The 22,944-nt window shown below is 40.6% G+C and overlaps 1 protein-coding gene across 5 annotated transcripts in view; it reads right to left on the bottom strand.

Moving 5' to 3' along the window:
• LOC111151011 (protein phosphatase 1 regulatory subunit 12B) overlaps nucleotides 1–22,944 on the bottom strand; it is a 215,369-nt gene that overhangs the window by 67,600 nt on the left and 124,825 nt on the right. For all 5 annotated transcript variants that reach the window (XM_022508707.1, XM_022508709.1, XM_022508710.1 and 2 more), the window contains 4 exons: nucleotides 19,353–19,556; nucleotides 17,079–17,268; nucleotides 16,881–16,993; nucleotides 15,782–15,823 (listed from right to left, as the gene is read on the bottom strand). In XM_022508707.1, the coding sequence (XP_022364415.1) occupies nucleotides 15,782–15,823; nucleotides 16,881–16,993; nucleotides 17,079–17,268; nucleotides 19,353–19,556 (549 nt within the window). The remainder of the gene's footprint in view (nucleotides 1–15,781; nucleotides 15,824–16,880; nucleotides 16,994–17,078; nucleotides 17,269–19,352; nucleotides 19,557–22,944) is intronic.

The following is a 22,944-nucleotide window of genomic DNA, read 5'->3' as shown; positions in this document are numbered from 1 at the left end:
TTGCCCATCCTGCTCGGAACCATTGTGATGCTGAACCAGTTACTCAAATGAGTGCATCCCTTACAACAATGGGGAAGAAAAAAAGTTGAGAAGCAACTGTTCTACAAGTTATTCTTGGAAAATATCACTCATTTCAGAGTTCAAAACTATTACCAGCAGGTTGATACCCTCTAACTCTATTTCTAGCCCCCAAACCTCCCACACTTCAGGCCTCTCCATCTAACTGCCGATAGGATATTTAATTTCGTATGTCTGACAGGTACCTCAAAGTCAGCATGTCCAAAAGCAAACACATTATCTTCATCACAAACATGTTCTTCCTCCTGAATTCCCAATCTCATTAATGGCATATGATCCATGCATTCATCAAAGCTGGAAATATGAATGTCATCAACTGGACTGTTCTACAAATCTTCATAGAAGACATACCTAAATACTAGATATTCTGCTAGATCCTGGGGAGCTAAAATAAAGAACAAGAAACAGACCTTGCTTTTAAGGATTTTAGTTTAATTGGTGAATACCACACAGTAATAATTATCACTATATATTAAAGATTAATTCAAGATACTGAGGAGAACCTAATCTACTCTAAGAAGGGGTCAAAGGAAGCTTCTTGGAGGCCCCAGTTGGGGCCTAATCTAAATCATAAATGGGTGTTAAAAAAGGGAGTGGGCAGAGGAAGAGGCAGTAAAGTAGGAGGAAGAGCATTCCAGGAAATGGGAATGAAGTGTGAAAGCTCAAAAATATGGGGTGGGGGGTGGGGGGGGCCACTGATGAAGTACTATTAAACTCGAAGCTTTCGTTAATTAACAACTTGCTAAAGCTAGGCACTATTTAAAGTGAAATACATATACATTATTATTGCTGTCCTCACATCAAGCCTACAAGATAGGAGTAACAATCTCAGTTTTACAGTCAATTAAAGCACTTTTAGAATTCAGAGAGGTTAAATTACTTTTCTGAGACCATACAGCTAAAAGGAGAAGGAACTTGCATTGGCCCTAGGTTTTCTGGCTCTACAAATACGGTTTCTACCAATCCATGTATCTTCTCAACCACTCTAGACTCTTCTTTATGTTCACTGTCCACATCCAGTAAAATATCAAATCCTGTTGAGTTTTCTATTTCTTAAGTTCCTCCCATTCAAACCACACTTAACATTAGAAATCTCGTTCATTATCTTTCATTTAGATACAAATAGACTCTAATTGCTCTCTAGGTATAAAAAAAAACTGTGTGTGTGTGTGTGTGTGTGTGTGTGTGTGTGTGTGTGTTGCATATTACAGAAAGTCAGATCAGAATTACTTCATTTTCTCCATTTGAGATCCACTAACTTACCTGTATAAGTTCTGTTCCACAGAAGAACTATTCCTGCTTCTGTCTAGAGCTGGCCCTGGAGTGTTCTAGGGCGTGATCATGGACTCCTTTGTCCTCTTTATATTCTTTTCCTGAGAGATCTCACCCAGTTCACCAACTCTGAGTATCATCTTTAAGACAATGACTCCCAAATAGCTTCATCTCCAGCTCTAGTATCTCCCACGATCACCAGATTCCTATATTCAACTGCCTACGCGATATCTCAACTTATCTGTATGATAGGAATACCACCTGCCCCATTAAAATACGAGTATTATGAGTGGCAGGATCATTGTCTACCTTATACATTTCTGTATCCTTAATGCATAATACTTAACACACACTAGGTAACCAATAACCATTTCTTGATTGAATAAAGGCATGCTGCTGTGTGAGCCAAAGACTTCCTGAATGGGACTGAACTGTCCTAGGGGGCCTTTAAGAATTTGATTCTCTGTGGGTTAAATGGGCATTTTTGGAGTAGAGGAAGGAGTAGAGATTGGCTCTAAGTCCCCTCATTGTGCCATAGTTAATCCTACTTTTTAATAATGACCTGGGATACTAGCAATCTCTAAATATTATACCGGTAGGAAGAGTGTTTGTCAAATCTGCCTGTTAAGAATCACCTAGGCGACTTCTATTATAATACAGATTCCCAGGCTTTCCATCCTCCACCACCATCTCCCCTCCTAATTCAGAACCTCAATGGGGAGAGGCCTAAAATTCTGTATTATAAACAAATGATCCCAGTAATTCTTACTGACAAGTTTGAGGAAGACTACTAGAGAAGCTTCATAATTACGTAATTATTGAAAATGGCTCAGCTTGCTGGATAGCAGTATTCAAACTTGCCCTTAGCGCTAAGTCGAACACCCCCAAAATGTTTTATAAGTTGCTCAAACACTATTTCCTTAGGTTTATTTGAGAACCAGAGGTCACCAGTGACTGGAAAGATTTCTTAGACAACATGTCATATATTAGGCAGAACTTTATTCTATAGAAAGGATCTGGTTTTGTTTACTTGGCACAAAATTCATTGTGCCAACCCATCGATGATTCCCATATGTGACATGAGTCTTTACTGTGACGTATCACTGTTAGCTCTCATCACTTTTTTCCTAAAATCTGTTCAATAACCAGAATTTTAGCTTCTCTTTCCAAAAATCCATTGCTCTTAATGATCATTTCAAGTAAGCTCAAGGTCAAAGCTTTAAAGAGTTCTGTCATCCCCTTTGTAAATCTCCCCCAAATTCTTCCAAAGTTAACAAGGCAAAAAAAAAAAAAAATCTAATATACTCCATAACCTACTCCTGACTAAGGAATTCAAATGACAACCAGCAATTAAAGTGAATGACAGGTATCCTTCCAAGAATCTGTGAGCCTTAAAGGCAAACTTATTTATGGCCATAGCCTAAAAAAAGCAGAATTTCTCAAGTGTCAAGTGATTATATATCCCCGAACTGTAATTTTAGCTAACCTCAAAGTCAGGTCTTTGGGAGGTAAAAAGGGATGGGATTAGATGAAAAAAAGCAGATAGGGACATATTAGGAGAATTTCAGACTTTGTCCTTAAAAGGTAATGAACTACCAGATGGCAGCTACACTTGTGGTAAGCACAGTAAACCTGTAGACTTGCTGAGTCACTATGTTGTACACCTGAAACCAATGTAACACTGTGTGTCAACTATACTTCATTAAAAAGATAAATGTTTAAGAAAGAAAAAAGGTACAAGACTAAGAGAACAGAGAAATTATACTTAAAATGACATGGAAGAAATTCCCCCTCCTTTACTCCTTCATTCAGGAATTGTTATAGCTTGTTTTCTGCAGCGTGACCAAAACTGATGCTTTCCAAGTGCAGACAAACAGCAAGTATCACTCCACATGACTCCCCTTGCCCCACAAAGTGTCAATGATACTAAAGAATCGGAGGAATTAGAAAAATGCTGAATTACCAGAAAAGCGCTTGGATGAGAACAAACTGACATTTGGAGCCACGTTTACATCAGCAAACATTTCTGAATCTGTAGCCAAGAGCAGAGGCTGACAAACTGTGGCCTGGGCCGTAAGCCAAAGCCAGCCCACCAACTTGCTTTAATAAGTAAAGTTTTATTAGAACATAGCCACTCCATTTGTTGACATACTGTCTATGGTTACTCTCCCACTATAACAGCAGAGTTGAGTAGTTGCAACAGACTATATGGACCACAGAGTACAAAATATTACAATCAGGCCCTTTATATAAAAGGTTTGCTAAGCCCTGACCTAGAAAGTGTAATGTACGGAAGATGAAAACTAGGCTGGCCGTGCTGCCACTGTCCTTCCCCCAACACACACCACTGGAGAACAGACATAGACATCTGCCCTCCCTGTGGACCTCAAGAAGGCAGTGTTGACCCTCCACAAGAGCCAGCAAGCAGCTCTACTAGACACCTGAAGAAATAAGAAACTAAGAATTCAGTACCATAGATAGCCCATGACTCACCAATTTGGTATACCACTTTTCAAAGTCCCCCAACAGCTAAGTAATTTTAGTTTGAGCTATAAACTTGCCAATGTTTTTTTAACTGAGGTGTATATGATACACATTATATTAGTTTCACGTGTACAACACGATCATTAGATATTTGTATATATTTCAAAATAAACACAGTAAGTCTAGTTAAAATCCCTTACCATAGTTACAGAATTTTTTTTCTTACCATAAGAACTTTTTTTTTATCATAAGAACTTTTAAGATTTATTCTCTTAGCAACCTTCAACCATGAAACACAGCATTTTATTTATTTATTTATTAAAAGATTTTATTTATTTGACAGATCACAAGTAGGCAGAGAGAGAAGGCGGTGGGCGGGGAGGGGTGGGGAGCAGGCTCCCTGCTCAGCAGGGAGCAGGGCTCGATCGCCCAGGACCCTGGGATCATGACCTGAGCCGAAGGCAGAGGCTCAACCCACTTAGCCACCCACGTGCCCTATGAAACACGGCATTTTATTTTATTTATTTTTAAAAGATTTTATTTATTTATTTGACAGACAGATCACAAGTAGGCAGAGAGGCAGGCAGAGAGAGAGAGAGAGAGGAGGAAGCAGGCTCCCTGCCGAGCAGAGAGCCTGATGTGGGGCTCGATCCCAGGAGTCCGGGATCATGACCTGAGCCGAAGGCAGAGGCTTTAACCCACTGAGCCACCCATGCGCCCCACACAGCATTTTAAACGATAGTTGCCATACTGTTTGTTAAGTCCCCGTTACTTATGCCAATGGGTCTTAAAAATGTCCCCTCTTTTCTTCTCAGTAGTCAGTAACATTGGTATAGTTTAAGGTGTTAAGAGGTCAGGGCAGGGGCGCCTGGGTGGCTCAGTGGGTTAAGCCTCTGCCTTCAGCTCAGGTCATGATCCCAGGGTCCTGGGATCGAGTCCAGCATTGGGCTCTCTGCTCAACAGGGAGCCTGCTTCCCTTCCTCTCTCTCTGCCTGCCTCTCTGCCTACCTGTGATCTGTGTCTGTCAAATAAATAAATAAATAAAAAATCTTAAAAAAAAAAAAAGAGCTCAGGGCATAAAAAACATTTTTAAAGTATTGAAAAAGCCAAGTATTTTTTTTTTCTTTTTTTTTTTTTAAAGATTTTATTTCTTTATTTGACAGAGAGAGATCACAAGTAGATGGAGAGGCAGGCAGAGAGAGAGAGAGAGAGAGGGAAGCAGGCTCCCTGCTGAGCAAAGAGCCCGATGTGGGACTCGATCCCAGGATCTTGAGATCATGACCTGAGCCGAAGGCAGCGGCTTAACCCACTGAGCCACCCAGGTGCCCGAAAAAGCCAAGTATTTTCAAAAGCACATACTGGTAAGTCATACCTGTATGAACATTGTCTTGAAAAATCATATTTGGATATAAAACTTTGGATTTTCTATGAAAGAAAGTCATGTCACTAAATGGCTGCTGACTCTTGAATTTGTTTCATCGAAGACTGAGATGGTAGAGACAAAATTAAGACTGGTAGACTGTAAGCATTTATCTTTAGGTTTTCACCCCAACTATCCTACCTTTTAGCTCGTACATGAATTATAGCTTTAAAAGCAACATCTGTTAGCGCCTTGAGGGCAACATTCCTGCTGGGGCAAATCTATAAACACTCCATTTGCTGAAAAAGAGCTGCAAATCCCACACTAAGCTTTTTACCTCAATCATGGGGCTAGAACTCTGACATTAGCTAAGCCTAAGCCATGGTTAAAACTCTCTAGCCATGCTATCAACAGAAGAAATGAATACTTTCATAACTAAGGTAACCCTTAGATTCCAACTGAAAGAGAAACAATTATTCCAGGAGGCTCTCTGTAATCAAAGCCATCACAGGACTGACTACTTTGATAAAAGAGTTGGACCCAAGTGCTTTGAAGACAATGTCATGAGATTGTCATCATGGTAATGATGGGGTCCCAGGAATGCTCAGGTTGGAAATGATCCTTTTCTTAAAAATGTCCTTAGTCAGTCTTGAATATGTTTAACAAAACAAAACTAAATAAAACAACTTGGGGAAAATACCAGCAGAAATCTCACCAGAATGTTAAACAGTAATTTCCTTTCAGTGGTATAACTCTGGACTATTCATTCAGTGGTATAACTATTTTCTTGTTCTTTATAGTATAAAGAATCCCCTTTTATAACAAATATTTTCTAACAGCCTCTCCCCATCTTTATTATCCTGAACTCATAGATACAAAACTTAGCCCAAATCATTTAAAAAAACAACAATAGACTATGAAGAAAAACAAAAATTTATAGTGAAATATTTATTTCAATGTATACACTCTTGGGCTAATAGTACTAGAAAGTATAATGAAATAATCAGAGGCTTGGACCCCTTACAGATAGCAGTGAAGAACAAAGTCAGATGCAGATCTGTAGAATGTGTTTTATAACAATGCCATTATACAAATGGCAGTGCTATCAGGAATGAGTAAAACTAAAACTATAGTTTTTCCTCAGTTCAGATGGTGGTTGAATTTTTAGATTCCCTCTGCCATAAAATGCAAATTTGTACATAAAATCAAGTTTGGTTTTAGACTCAGATAACAGAGAGGTTTCATCTATGACTGTCCAGGAAGGTAGTCAAAAGTCAAGCAAGCTATAGGGACAACTGTCATACAGGACATATTAGGGCATCTAGCATCTCTGGCCTCTGTCCACTGAATGCATGTAGACCATCCCCCCATCACTGTGACCCATCGAGTATCCCCATGAATGTTTACAACCTCTAGAAATGCTCCTGCTGCTTTTGAGAACCCTGCTTTACACCTTCCTATACTTAGTATATTTTCTATAATGATATATATTGACTTTATAGCCATAAAAAAAGTTTCAGTAGAGTTTCAAGCTCATCAGTGTCTCTCCAACAAAGAGACAGAAGGTCACAGGTGACTAACACAAAGCAATACCTTGAAGGCAATGCGAAGCAGAAGAAAGAAATTGGAAGAAAAGCAAAAGGTCAAGAGGTTAACTGTACTTCCTTACTAGTTGATAAACCTTCCACATCTTTGGAGAAGAAGTGTGAGCAAGGCCCAAACAGATACCTCGAAGGTCAGTTTATTCTATCTCAAAAACGATTTCTGACTAGAGCAGAATTCACTGATGTAATGGGACAATGGGTCCAAAAATTACAGGGTCTCAAAGGAATACATGTGAGCTTTGATTACTGAGATTTCCTTGGCAACAGCACGACCTAAAATTAATAGAGGCCTTAAAAGGAAGATGCCAAAAGAAACTTTGTTGGTTTATATAGCTTGGGCTAGAGCAAGGCACAGTATGACCCATATATAGAAAATCATAGCATCTGCAGTATTTTAAGAAACTATAGTCGCAAAGCAAGAGCAAATGTACAGTGAAAGAAAAGATCCTTCCAGGCTAATGTGGAGTCAACCACTAGAGAAGATTCTTTAGTGCACACTGGATAGAAGGCGGCCTCCCCCACACAGAGCTGGTCGGCTGCCATGTCTCAATCTCCATCTCCTTCCTTGGGACTGCCCATTGTCATCAATTGGTCAAATCCAGGACAGCTTGCTTTTCTTCATGTGAATGCTAGCCCGCTCCCACAGGATTGTTTATAACAGCCATCACTTATTAAATCTACTGTTCTTTTTAATATCCTTATAAGCATTTTTATGTAACTAAATTTCTCAGACTTCTCAAAACCCTCTCAATTTGGGGACAAACTACCCTGTTCTCTTCATTTTTTTTTTCCCCCTTATCTGGCTAAAGATAAAGAGGCAGAGGGAGGAAAATCTATATTTTCTTATCCTTTCACTTGATTAAAAGAAAGGCTTGCTTTAAAAAACACACACACAAGACTGTGGCTGTTATATGGTATACTGTGAAAAATACGACTTTCCTACATAAATAACTAACCCTGCTAGCTCTGATGGCTCACCTATGGTGTCTTTAAACTTAGTGAAACTGCTATTCCATCTCGACAGTGCCGTCTTGTCCGGGACATACCTTACCATATTAGGTAATCAAGCCCCAGAGAGAGAGGAAAGCAAAACGTTCTAGGATTTTACCTAAAAGGAGAATGGCAAAGATACTGCCCGGTGGTGGAGAGCAGACAGAAAATCACTGGATGCCCTCCAGCAGATTAAGGGGCTTCACAAGATTAAGTAACAAGATTTAAAAAATACTGCTTGAGAGAGGGGAAAAGACCCAGCAAATAGCCAGAAGCAAAGCTGTGGAAAAAATAGAGCAAATAGGCAAAAGCGCTATTATTTCCTCAAAGAAAGAGAGCGTGTGTGTTGTGGGGGGAGAGAGGAGTATAGGGAGAGAGTAAAGATCTATAAAACTAGAACTGTTGGAGTAATACCGGCAGAGAAAGATAAATGGGAGGGGTAACTGAGGCACAGAAATGAAAGCCTGCTTGATTGACAGAGAAATCTGCAGGAACCTGACTTGGTCAGATGCTCAGAGAGTTCCCAGCTAAACTGGAAACATTTAGTTCTTTTTCGTTTTATTTTATTTTATTTATTTGACAGAGAGAGAGAGAGAGAGAGATCACAAGTAGGCAGAGAGGCAGGTAAAGGAGGAGGGGGAAGCAGGCTCCCGCCCAGTAGAGAGCCTGATGCTGAGCTAGATCCCAGAACCCTGAGATGAAGGCAGAGGCCATGACCTGAGCTGAAGGCAGAGGCTTAATCCACTGAGCCACCCAGGCGTCCCAACGTTTAGTTCTTCTTTCTTCCCTTTCAACTCATTACTTGTTTCTCCTACTCCAGCAACCCCCTTGAAAATTTCTTTCTCAAAATTCATCAGGTACATTCTAGGGCATGGACATATACTGGAGTCAGAAAGGAGCCTGGTTACTGCCCTGACTCTCCAAAGAACCCATTCTTTAGGGATAAATTAATAAATAACTTCCAGATCACATGACTCTAAGGTCAAGGAAAGTATTCCCAAAGTCTTATACTCATGCAGATTTACGAACCTATAGTTTGGAAGATAGCATGAATAAATCTCAATCATCTCTAACTATTTAAATGTATTTCTTCATTTTCACTTTACAATTTTAAGAGGTAGCTACTATGATTATCCCTACTGTACAGATGAGGAAACTGAAGCATGTGAGTTTCAACTTATCCAAAGCAGTTAAGTGGCCCAGGGAGTCCATCCAGGTCATGGGTCTGCACTCTTAACTACTAGGCGATACATAACAGACATAAAAATACACCTGAGGGCAGTACAATGGCCATGGACTAGGAACCTAGCTATGTGATCCTGGCAAGTTATTTAATCTCTCTGGGCTTCAGTGGCTATCTTTAAAATGAGAAGTTTAACTAGTTTACTAGAAGTGTAAGTCTCTTTCAGTTCTAAAATTCAGTCTATAATTTCTATTCTATCCATCATAGAGCTAACTCAGAGTTTAGCATACGATACCACTCAGAAATAAGTTTTTCAAAGAAAGTCTCTTATTCTTAAGTGGAATGGAAGTGCTAGTTATTCAAAGATGTAATAAAGCTAAGGGAGGTTAAGCAAAGCAAAGGAGACCAAAAGCTGAGTCTATGTAAAAGATCACCTGCAATATGGTTATCAATAGAATTCTTCTAATTTAACCAAAAATAGTCATATTCTCAGAGTGAAGTGCTAGGATTCATCAGTTTCCTCTGTGGTTCTTCCCCTTCTCACTTTGAATTTTGGAGTGCCCCAGGGCACTTTGGATTTTCTTTGGATTTCTTCTCTGTCTGCTCTCATTCTCTTGGTGATCTCATTCAATCTCATGGTTTTAAATACAATCTATACATTTGCTGACATTCAAGTTTGTATGACCAGTCTGGACCGTTCACTTGAACTCTAGATTCCAAACATGAAGTCTCTTCTTGACATTTCCAAGTGGATGTCAATCAGACATACTAAATTTAACACTCCTAAAACCCAAACTACAGGCCTGCTTTTCCCCCACTAAATTCATTCCTTCCACAGTCTTCTCCATCTCAGTTATGAAAACTCTATACTTTCAGTTGCTTTGGCTAAAAGCTTCAGTGTCAACCTTGATCACTACACCTCTCCACAACCCCAGGCTTTTTTTCACTCTATACCCAATCCAGCAGCAAATTCTATTCATTCCAGTTTCAAACTATATACTGATTCTGCAAACTTCTCAGTATCTTTAGTACCCACTATCACTTTGGTCCAAACTGCCATCACTTTTTCCCTGGATAATTATACGCAGCCTCCTAACTGACGTCCCTGCCTCCACGCAAACCCCATTAGAGGACATCCTCAAAACAGCAGGCAGAGTAACTTCTTAAAATATAAGTATAATCATGTCACTCTTCTGCTCAAAACTCTACAATGGCTACCCACTCACTCAGATGAAAAGCCAGAGCCCTTAAAATGACTTATCAGTCTATGTCATTTGGGCCTTTTTGCCCATTCTGCTCTGCCACATCGTTCTTTTCACCTGTCCTCAAGCACATCAGGCACACTTCCGCCTCAGAATCTTTGTAAGTGCTATCCCCCCTGGCCAGCTCCAGAGGTTCAGATGATGTTCAGTCTAGGTTCAGATGATGCTTTCATCTGACCACCCTACTTAAAATTCTCACGTCAACTTCCTATCCCACTCAGGCATTTCTGATTCCTGCCTATCCTACTCTACGTGGGTTTTCCAAAAACACTTACCACCTTTTCACATATTACTTACTTCACACATTTATTTATTGTCGATTTCCTCCACTAGAATGTAAAACCTGTAAGAGCAGGGCTTTTCATTCATTGTTGCATCTCCAGTATCTAAAAAATTGCCTGATTATAACATGTTACTTAAAAGTACTTGCTCATGGGGCGCCTGGGTGGCTCAGTGGGTTAAGCCGCTGCCTTCGGCTCAGGTCATGATCTCAGGGTCCTGGGATCGAGTCCCGCATCGGGCTCTCTGCTCAGCAGGGAGCCTGCTTCCCTTCCTCTCTCTCTGCCTGCCTCTCTGCCTACTTGTGATCTCTGTCTGTCAAATAAATAAATAAAATCTTTAAAAAAAAAAAAAAAGTACTTGCTCAGTGAATAAATGAGAAGAAGGTTATAAAGGGAGAAGGCAGGACAAAATGGGAAATGCATTTAGTGACTTCTGGTAGTAGAGACATTTCTGGGGCCAAGTGGCTCCCAAGGCAAGTTTCATTTTCTGTTAAAACTTAGTTCAAAACCAAGCTTTGGCAGCAAGTCTCTGTATGGTTTCTCTTTTATGTAATATGAAAAACTTACATTTAATAGCTTGCTTCTTTTGGAGCAATTTCCCAACACATCTATCCACTAGCAGACCACCATTTATCTTTTTTTTTTTTTTTAAGGTTTACTTATTTGTTTGACAGAGAGAGAGAGAGAGAGAGCAATCACAAGTAGGCAGAGAGGCAGGCAGAGAGAGAGGAGTGGGGGTAAGGAGGCTCCCTGCTGAGCAAAGAGCCCGATGCAGGGCTGGATCCCTGGACCCTGGGATCATGACCTGAGCCGAAAGCAGAGGCTTAACCCACTGAGCCACCCAGGTGCCCCAGGCCACCATTTTTCTAAGACAGACATCTTAATGTTCACGAATTAGTAATTCCTTAACAATATCTCCTTTACCAACGCATTTTGAGGGGTGATTAGCCATCAAGATCTACTGGTTCCATTCTGGAGTGGAAAAATGACATTGCTAATTTTGAGGTGAGGCTTCAGTGAATTTGTTCAGATGGAGTGCTACCTGATTTGCCTAAAGCCAACAGGGACGGAGGGCGTGGACGGGAGGGAAGCATTTTGTATGGAAATTCTTACTTCTTAAAAGCCGTAAGTACCTACTTATATCAAGGACAACAGAAGAATGTTGCTATTCTACCTACCGACTGAATCTTGATACTCAGAGTAGGCTTTTCAGTTGTCCTTCAGGAAGACATTCCTTCACTTAAGGAAGTGAGATGCTACTAGCAAGTCAATTTGAACACATAATCTGTTGAGTAAAAAACCAAATGGATCAACAGGGAATGCAGAAGGATCAACAGGGAATGCAGAAGACCTGACTGCAGGTCTGTTTCACTTAGGTTGAATAAAAAGATTCCCTGATGTGGGGCACAGGGTAATCAACTAGCAGAGCTTTCATGTCCCTGAACACTTCTTAACTTCCCTGTGCCTCAGTTTTCTTAACTGTAAATTGAGGTCCCTAACCCAGGTTATCTCTAAATTCCCAAAAGTTGGGAGGCAAGTAACTTTAATACACCGAGCTGGGTTCTTTAACAATTCCTTTAAAACTAAAGAATCTGTTTTCTGTTCAAAATTTTTAGGGCATCTCTCTTGTTCTCCAGCATCTTTTCTGTTGACTACTTACGCCCTCTAGTGACACACTTAATTATACAACAGAACTGGCTAGGCAAACAGTCTGTTCCAGAGGAGTAAAAGGGGGAAAACAGCAAGAACGCAGTAGATAAAATCAGTGTTAAGCAAAAGAGAAGCAGTCCAAAGATGTAGGTAAAAAACCAAACAAACAAACAAAAAAACACCACAAAAAACAAAGAAACAAACAAACAGCTGGAAAGAAATCAAATGGCCATCACTTTCTGCAGTGTGGCTATGACTGTGCCTTCTAGAACAAACACTGTAAAGGAATTACCTCTAGTAATTACTTACAGTGAAGAAAACAAACATGCTCCTGAATATAAAAGTTTTTTCAGGTATGACTGGAATACCCTTCTTCCTCACATTAAGATCTGGATACAGTCTCTTTTTCATTTAGCAAGATAAAAGATTTATTAAGACTTCTGGGGGCACCTGGGTGGCTCAGTGGGTTAAAGCTTCTGCCTTCAGCTCAAGTCATGATCCCAGGGTCCAGGGATCCAGCCCTGCATCAGGCTCTCTGCTCAGCGTGGAGCCTCCTGCCCCCCACTCTCTGCCTGCCTCCTCTGCCTACTTGTGATCTCTGTCAAATAAATAAATAAAACAAAAAACAAACAAAAGACATCTGGAAAGTCTCTATTACATACCTAATATGTAACTAACAGATGTGCTTTGAACACACCTGTCAAGGAGGTGCTAAGACATCAAATTATATACTGTCAGTCTCACCTGTTCATGGATTTACCAATAAAGATGGGTTCTGACTAAAATCATGGAGTGTGTTGGGCTTAAGCAAAGTCCTCAGCCTTCTAAGTATCATTCCTTGGTGTCACCACCATAGAAATGCACAAATGGTCTTTCTCCTACCACATAATTGAAAACAAACACCAGGGCCCTTCCTGGCAATAAATGATATCTGTATATAAATGCTGATGACATTTTTCTAGCACAGGTACACAAAAAGAAGAAATGGATTTCAATGATACCAATAGAGATTTAGATTAAACAACAGAGAAGTTTTCTTAACCATGCTATTGTTACTGATAGATGGGTGCGAGGGTAAAGACTCTTCTTATGAAATCATTTAAGAGAAGGAAACAGAATCTGTACTTATTTGCAGTCATTTTAATTCTAACTCTAACTGGACAATAAGATAGGGATGGTAACCATTAAAGTTTCCTTTCTACTCTTAAAATGAGATATGACTGTATGATTCATATATATAAAGTTCAAAAACAGGCAGTATTAATCCATGGTGACAGAAATCAGAAGAGTGGCTGCCTCTTGGGACAGGGAAGGGGGCATGAGGGAACTTTTCAAGGTGACGGAAAAATTTTATATCTTGATTTGAGTGGTGTTCACACTGGTGTATACAGTTGTGAAAATTCATCAAATCGTACACTGAAGATCCGTGCAGTTTATAGATTGTAAATTATATTTCAAAAAACATATATGCCAGAGTCTTGGGAAGAGTTAATTTTAAAAATACCGACACTACTCTTTAACAACAACAGGCTAAGAAAGAGAAGGGAGTTGTCATGACCTCAATAGCATATATAGTCTTACTGAACCAAAAACCAAGAAAAGAAAGAACTGGCCTGGCTTCTCAGTAGTATCCATGCTCATTAGTTAACAGTGCCAATTCAACAGAATGCCCCCTCCTCTGGCTGGCTCAGTTCTGCTGCCTGATGGAAGGACATGGAGGAGGGGGAGAAAGACTGGTCCTAAGAGATCACTCACTGTCTTGAAGTACAACCGCACCTTACGCGGCCTAGTATGTTGGTCTGTGGGTCCATATGATAATAGCATCATTCCTGCTCGTGTTAAAAGAGAGTACTTGCGAGAAAAACAGGTGTTTTTGGCTTTTTGTTTTCCCTCTCCAGTTAAATTACCTTCTAGAGATAAAAGACTGTTCATTCTTCCCTTAAGATTCTTGTTGGAGTCCGCCTGACACATGGCAGACACTAACAGATGCCTCAAGCAGTTGAATGTTTTTCAGTCTGACAAATGACTTTCACATCAAACCTCAATAGTCTGTTCTTCCTCCAATCAGAGAATTTTTTCTATAATTTTCATTCAATTTCATTCAAGCCCTGAGATGAAATTCTCTGGGAAGCACTGCATCAAGAACATTCTAGCTTTCCTAACCTGTGCCCTATGTCAGGATTTTCCCATGCCAAGTGGTTTGGAAAGGTGGAGACACAGATTCTCACTGACGAAAGACATTCTGTCACAACAAAGCCATTCTTGTTGTCATTCCCTTTATGGATTTAATGGCCCCTATAACCCTCTAGGAATTACAGTCCATTTTAGTGCTCTGTAATTTATTATTCAGATTCTCTCTTTAGGTATTTTATAATTCCCCAAAGCAACTTTCCTACATTCACTCTTTATGACTCCAAAAGCCCTTCTCAGCCCAGTGAAGAACTGAAGAGTTGCTGTTATTTATGCAAGTGTAGGAACGTCTTTGTGGTACTTTGACTGATACAGCTCCTCTTTGTGAGTCCACCTGGCTTTAACCAAGGGTGGGCAGTTCTCACCTATGTCACCACTAGTCGTCTAGGCATTGCTTTTTTGGAAGGCCGTACTGATTGCTTTGCATCTTGACTAAAATACAGGCAGGTCAATGACATAATACAGTATTTCTATTTTCTCTGCTAAGAATGCGTTAGTTGTTGATTTTCAGTATGGTTTATCAAATACATTCCTTTTTTTTTTTTTTAAGTAGGTGCCACACCGGGTGTGAAGCCCACTTAAGATTCTCTCTCTTGACGTCTGCCCAGTCCCCATCTTTCAAAAAAATAAAATAAATTAAAAAAAATTAAAAAAAAAATAAAAGAGTTGGACGCTTAACCAACTGAGTCACCCAGATGCCCCTCAAATATATTCTGAGAACCTACTTTCAGCTAACTGCAGGATATAAAAAGGCCATCTTTTTACATAATTTCCAGTAGAAATGTACATGTAGTCTCAATTCATGTAGTCAAAACCAAATTCCTTCTTCCCTCAACAACAGTACTGATAAGGAAACCACTAACTTTCTGTCATTTTTGAGTGGCTTTCAGGAACCTGGAATGTCAGGAAAGCTGGGCCCAGGCCATCCACTACAGAGAAAAGTTGGATGCCAGGCCTGAGTTGTATAAGAGTCAAGGGTTTAACCTCATTTCAAAGTCAAATATAAGTGACTTTTGGATTGTGCGATGTTTACATTCTTCACATTTATGTCCTTTTCTCTATGTAAGTATAGATCCATTAAAGAAATAGTATCAGTCTTTACTTTTCTTCCAAAGACTTCAAAGTACTTTCTACAATCCAGTAGCGTACTCAAAAGAGAGAAAAAGCAGACAGATTCTAGATCCTAGACAGCTCCTAGAACTGTGTTGGGGATCAGCAGAAGACATAGAGAAGCGCAGGAAACTTGCTCAAGAGCATTTGAGACTATATACCGCCAACTAACACCTGCCCCATCTCTCAGAGCAATGTCTATCTCCAAATCCTCCCACAACTCAAATCTGCATAGGGCCTGCTCTTTTCTCTCGAAACTGTATGCACACGAGAAAGGCTGAACCGAAAGGGACGTGCCTCACGGGCTTGCCACTTACCAGTGCTGCTTTTACCTCTTCGGACACGTCAGCTTCATCCTCCTGAAAAGGGAAGAGGGAGAAAAACAAGAAGCCCATGGTCACAGACCTCCTTGAAAGCAACAAGGGCAGCTCCCATCAATTATGCATCTCGGCATTTCCAACACAGGCAGTGAGGACTGACTGCCAAGTGATGCTCTGTTACTGCTGTTTTTAACAGACGCCAGAGGCAGACAGAGCAGGAACATCGCCTGTCATCAAAAACGCCACATAGGCCGTAGCAGGAAAAGGAGTATCTTCAGAAAAGTGAGAACTTTATTTCATCTCTGTCAATAGTTAGCAGTCTATTTGGTCCTATAAAAATGAGATACTTTTATCTTAAAGAATAGTTTCTAAGAGATGACTATCACCATTTCATTCCTTGTCTCCCTGAAGGTTTCATCTAGTTTTCAAATGAGTCACTGGTAAGCAGGGACATCTTGGTTCTTGGTCACTTACTTTTAAAAAATGCCAATAACAAAGTTGAGTGAAACGGGCATAGAGTAAGAGGGTAAATGAAAGTACTGAATGTGCCTGTAGTTGGTAGGCACCAGTGCACCTGCCTTTATTTTAAAGTTGAAGTTAATCTGTTTTATATGTATTTTTTTAATTTTTTCCTCTAAAAGAGTAAAATTGGGTCAGATGAACTTGTGTTACTAAGATTTTAGGTTCCTTGAAATTCTTGTAATGCTCCTAAAATAGTTCATTAGAACCTCTGCTTATATGGGATAATACTATTGTCTAACTACATGATTTTCTGGGACTACTAGGGAGAATTGCTAATATTTGACAAGCTTATTCCCTTGTTATATTTGCTTACATGGTTGTTACAGATTTCTGGTCTTTTCATTCATCACCTATTATTTACTGAGTGCCTACTTTGTGCCTGGCACAATTCTAGGCATTGGGTATCCAGCCAAGAATATATAAAAGGAGTCCCACTCCAGGGGAGGCTTTCTTCTCTTTCCTCACTAATATTTCTTGATCATCTGCAAGATTCATCGGACCACATGGGACCCTCAAACAAAGGATGGCAGCCATGGGTGATGTGATATGTCCCAGTGCGGACCAATCCACTTACATCCTTTGTCCAGAAATTGATGCCCGTGCCTCGCCGTCGTTCCTTGGCCCGCCTCCTCTCACGGATGGACAGTCTATTAGAGGTCTGATCATCCACATCCGCTTCTTCACTCTCTGGCCAGAGAGAAAACAAAGTGTGATCTCAGGAAGTGGGGGCATGTACATGAGTGGGGGTTGCATATTCTGAAGCTCTACAAACCATTTTTGTCCATTTCCTTTGCAACTGCAGTGTTTGTGGTGGTCTCCGAACTCTCAGAGTCAGGGACTGAAGATCTGCTTGTCTGTAGCAGATGGGAACTGGTGTAGAGAGACGGCCTTGATGCAGAAGGAGACACTGGTGTTGTGGGTTTGTCTGGCTGAGTTGGATACCTCAGGCGACGATAGACAGGCTGGAAATAATCCACAGGCCTAGATGTTAGAGGTCAAATCCAACCAAATGATAAGGATAGCAGGCTTATAACAATGGGCTTTTCCTATACCAAGAAGCTTATTAATAGTAGATGCTCAGTAAATAGCTACTGAGCTGAACTAAAGTTAGTTAGTTAATTAGCCAGAAAGGAAACAGCTTCTAGATTCCTATCTGATAACATCATCATGTTGACAGCAGCCCAGGAAAATTTCCCCTAAATTGACCAAAGGGTACTCTGTAGCGTTAACCTTGTTAATAAAAATTCCTTTCATTTTGGAATGAAAATAAGAAGGATGATGGCCTGTTTAAGATGGAGCACTGAAAGGCAAAGTTTACAGGGAAAAATAAAAAGCAGCTCAAGAATATGAAGAAATAAGACAGTAATCCGAGAACAGCGACCAAGTCTGAGCAGTGTACCAATTTCTGAACACTCTACAAGCCTGCCATAACCAGGCTTATTAAAACTTAAAAAAAAACTCCTGGTGGCCTGGGTGGCTCAGGTGGTTAAGCATCTGCCTTCAGCTCAGGTCATGATCCCAGGGTCCTGGGATTGAGTCCTGCATCAGGCTCCCTGCTCAGTGGGGAGCCTGCTTCTCCCTCTGCCTCTCTCTCTGCCTCTCATGAATAAATAAATAAATCTTTTTAAAAAATTCCCATTTTCCACTTTGAATTTTTTCCCCAAGGAGAAAGATAGAGCCTGACAATAAGCCTTAATTTGATTTATTAAAGGTGCACAGAGAGAGAAATTCTTACTACATGTAGAGATTGTATACTTTTTTGTTTATAAAGACAGAAGCAATAAAATATAGTAAGCTTTGGAATCAGGCAGAACTTGGTTCAAATTCTAGTTTCAGCACTTACTAGCTGTGTGGCCCTGAATAAGTTACTTAACTTCTCTGAGCCTCAGCTTTCTCCTATGTAAAGTAGGGATAATAACCTTCTCAGAGAGGGTTGTGAGGATTATAAAGGTAATGTATGCTCTCCTTAGAACAGTGGCTAGTAGTAAGTAATCAATAAACAGTAGCTGACAAAAAAAAAAAAAAGAACCTCAATTAGTTTATATAACCTAGCCATTCAGAGTTGGAGCAAGGAGATTTCTTCTTCCTCTAACTATGATGACGAGAAAAATTTGCCATCCCAATTAAGATACTTCGGAGAGTGGAGATGAATGATATCAACAATTACACTAAGATAACAGGTGTAATCTGAACCATTTTAGGTAAACTAGAAGTTAGTTAAACTAGAAGTTCACCCTAAATAGAACCCTATACCTTTGACTACCAACTCCACTTGAGAAAGGGAACATAAGCTAAAACTGTCCACCTCAATAGTGACATCTTGTGGCATGGGATTAAGGGGGTGCTTCATAAACTCCTAGGTTTGCAGGGGTTTAGACAACAATTTAATCGTGGTTCAGAGAGCACTCTGGGGCTTGACTGCCTATGCTCTAGTCCTGCTTAACCACTTCGCATCTGTGTGACATGCTGGGCAAGTTACTTAACCTCTTTGTGACCTGATTTCCTCACATGTACAGTACAAATAATATCATCTACCTCGGAGGGTTGTTTTTGAATACATACGAAATCGTTGAAATAATGCCCGGTATAAAGTAGACACTCAGTAAATCCTCTTATTTCTATTTGTATTTTTATTATACTATAACCTCTCTCTTGAGAACAGAAAAACATCTTTAGTTAAAGAATTAATTTAGTTAATGGAATTTATTGTGGTAGTCATTTCACAACATACACATGTATCAAACCGTCACGTTGTACATAATCTAAAGTTAATAAAATGTTGCATGTTAATTCACGGTTATAGGTCAACATCTCAATAAAACTGGATGAAAAATGAGCGTCAGTTAACTCCGAGCACAAAATGATGACTGACGGACGGACATCCTCTGAGTTCTTTCAGCCACTCAGGTTTGCCAACGACACACAGACGTCACCAGTGTTTTCTACGCGCTGTCCACTGCAAAGGAGCACCGTGCTCGAGTTGCCAGCGAGGAGGGATCCCTACGGCAATGACCCTGCTTTAGCACAGTACAGGCCAGTGACTTACTTCTCCATCCAGACTCCCGCCCCAGGGCTGACGACCCTCGCCAGCTTCCTTTGCCGGGGCTGCTGAGGGCTCACGCTTCTCCGAGCTTCCCTCAAGCCCTTCGGTGCCTGCGGGCTTCTGGCTAGGCTGCTCCTGAGCTTGCCGTTCCGCTCTTGACCTGCTGAAAGTCCTTTCTGCTTCCTGAAGGTCCGTCAGTGTCACGCCCTGGGAAAATGATACAAGGTCAGGGAAGTTTCACCTTGACCGTGGAGTAACTCTGGATAAATAAGCAGGGAGACTGCCTTAAAGTTCTAACGGTATCAAATTCCAAATGAAGCTCTCAAAACGTATGAGGCCATTTCAAGTAAGATCTGCTTAAAATAAACACCTCGGTGTGCAGAGAGCCCCAGCCTGAGCCCATGCATATTTCAAATGTAATACTTTAGCTTTTCCAGTTTGAGTGCCAGAAAATAGGGCAACACTGATGGCTGCCTGTCACAGATGTACTTCTCTCATACCCTTAATTCTCAACACCTTCATGTGAAAGCTGCATACCTCCCAAGAACAAATGGCTACTGAAACAAATTCTCTAAACAGTGGATAATAAGAAAAACTTGATTTTATTTATAGAAAGAAAAATCAGGCTCAAAAAGGTGAAAATTTGAGCCAGGCGAGAACAACAAAAAAACCAACCAACAACCAACAAAAACGACACCACCTAAATTAGCTTTACTCTAAGATGATTTCCTAAGTAACTCTAGGAATGTGACACAGAGACATTCCAACAACTGATATTTCCCCCAGGCTCTTAGGAGCAGCAGTACAGAAGAAAAATGAGGAGGAGCCATCTGCAGAAGAAGGGAGAGAGGACCAGAGCGAACTGATTCCAACTTAAGCAGTTATGTGCTCAAGTCTTCAGGAGAAGGAAGTTCTAAAGCTGGAGGTAGTTAAGCAAGTACTATACCCGTTGTTGTTGTTAACTACTCATGAATTTACTCACTCATTCTCTTAATAAATTAAGTGTCCTTAAGCACTGGAACTACAGACAAATCAAATGATTCCTGCACTGAAGAACCTTTTAATCTAATGGAAAAGACATACTAAACAGATGAGCATAATGGAATGAATATAAGTCATTAAGACAAAAAGGTATGATCCAGAAAATTCTGCTTCTGAGAATTTACCCAAAAGAACTGAAAGCAGGGTCTCAAAGAGATCATTTGTACATCTGCGCTCCCAGCAGTATTATTTACAGTGGACAAAAGGTGGCCATCTGCAAGTGAATGAATGAACAGCACATGGTCTAACCACGGAGTGGAATACCCTTCATCCCTAAAGAAGAATGAAGCACTGACACAGGCTGTGACGAGGATGAACTCTGAGGACATTACGCTAAGTGAAGTAAGCCAGTCACCGAAGGACAACTATGTATGACTCTACTTGTGAGAAGTACTTAGACTGATCAAATTCAGAGAAACGGGAAGTAGAATGGTGGTGGCCAGAACCTGAAGGGGGTGGGAGAGGGAATTACTGTTGAATATACATCAGAGTTTCAGTTTGGGAAGATCAAAAATGTTCTGGAGATGGATGGTGGGAACAGTCGCAAAATAACGCAAATGAACTTAACACTGAACTGTACACTTAAATGGGTAAAGTGGTAAATTGCATGCTATGTGTATTTTACCACAATAAACCAAACCAAAACAAAAAAGTTATCATCAGTCTTGGTCTTTATGGAGGTTACATTCTAAGAGGGAAAAACAGAGAAATAATGAAGCAAAAACAAAGTAACAGTAGTCATAGTTACTACAAAGGAAGGACACTTAACCTACTTTGGAAAAGTCAGGGAAGACAGGGGTACGATTGTGACTATTTATAAAGTCCCTTTCTGGGGCGCCTGAGTGGCTCAGTCAGTTAAACGTCTGCCTTTGGCTCAGGTCATGATCCCGGGGTTGTGGGATCAAGCCCCACATGGGGCTCTTTGCACAGCAGGGTGTCTGCTTCTCCCTCCCCCTCTGCCACTCCTCCTGTTTGTGCTCTCTCTCCCTCTCTCTTTCAAATAAATCTCCTTTTTTAAAGATTTCATTTATTTATTTGACAGAGAGATAGAGAGAGAGAGAGCACGAGTAGGCAGAGAGGCAGGCAGAGGGAGAGGGAGATGCAGGCTCTCCACTGAGCAGGAGCCTGATGCAGGGCTCGATCCCAGCACCCTGGGATCATGACCTGAGCCAAAGGCAGATGCCTAACCGACTGAGCCACTCGGACACGCGTCAAATAAATAAATCTTAAAAAAAAAATAATAAAATAAAGTTCTTTTCTTCAGTCTTCAGCTTTCCTGCCTGACCTCTGTAGCATTTACAACTGTTACCTTCACCTTTTACCAGGAAACTGACTTTTCATTGACTTCTATGCTGTTCCTATTTCTTGGCTTACCTTTCATCTCTCTGGCTGCTCCTTTTAATTGTGTTTTATCAGCTCATCATCCTCTGCCTCCTTAATGCCAAGTCACAGCTTTCTCTCCCTTCTCCCTGCCAGTGCATCCTGAGTTCATGGTCTTGTTTCTCCCAGCATAGACTACTGTAACGCTTCCTAACACGTCTTCTTGTTTTCTGCCTTGCCAAACATACTTTCGCCGTCCATTCCCATCAATTCTCTGCATGGTGATTTCTGCAATATTATGCAGATTGGGGCACTGGGTGGCTCAGTTGGTTAAGCATCAGATGCTTTTTTTTTTTTTTTTTTTTTAAGAGGGAGAGAGAGCAAGAGTGCGACTGAGTCACCTAGGCACTCCGTAGCCTCTGACTCTTGATCTCAGCTCAGGTATTGATTTCAGGGTTGTGAGTTCCAGCCCTGTGTTGGGTTCTACACTGGGCATGGAGCCTACTTTAAAAAATAAAAAATTATATATGTATATATATAAATTTATTTCTTAATATTATATAAATATTTGTATGTATACTTTATATAAATGCAGATTATATCCAGACTCTTCCTTACTTCAGTGGCTCCCTTAGTGATTTTTTTTCTTTTAAAACTATCTTTATTGAAGAGGTGCCTGGGTGGCTCAGTGGGTTCAGTAGCCAACTCTTGATTTTGGCTTAGATCATGGTTTCAGGGTCCTGGGATCAAGCCCCGACTCAGGCTCCATGCTCAGCAGGGAGTCTGCTTGACATTCTCTCTCTTCTCCCTCTGCCCCTTCCTCTGCCTTGTGCAGGCACGCACGCGCTTTCTCTCTCTAAAATAAATAAATAAATCTTAAAAAAAAAATATATATATATATCTTTATTGAAACCTAACTCCCAGATCATAAAACCTACCCTTTTAAAGTACAGGCATGGGGTGCCTGGGTGGCTCAGTCTTTAAGTGTCTGCCTTCGGCTCAGGTCATGATCCCAGGGTCCTGGGATCGAACCCGCATCGGGCTCCCTGATCAGTGGGAAGCCTGCTTCTCCCTCTCCCACTCCCCCTGCTTGTGTTCCTTCTCTCACCGTGTCTCTCTCTGTCAAATAAATAAACAAAATCTTTATAAATAAATAAACAAATAAATAAATAAAGTTCAGGCAGATTTCAGAGATACTGTGGGTCTGGTTCCAGACCACCACATAAAGTGAGTA

This window comes from Enhydra lutris, unplaced genomic scaffold (assembly GCF_002288905.1).
Source record: "Enhydra lutris kenyoni isolate GAN:26980312 unplaced genomic scaffold, ASM228890v2 scaffoldscaffold25, whole genome shotgun sequence".
In the NCBI taxonomy this organism is placed as follows: domain Eukaryota; kingdom Metazoa; phylum Chordata; class Mammalia; order Carnivora; family Mustelidae; genus Enhydra; species Enhydra lutris.
Note: the sequence above shows the minus strand (reverse complement) of the source record. Positions and strands in the feature narration are given on the sequence as shown.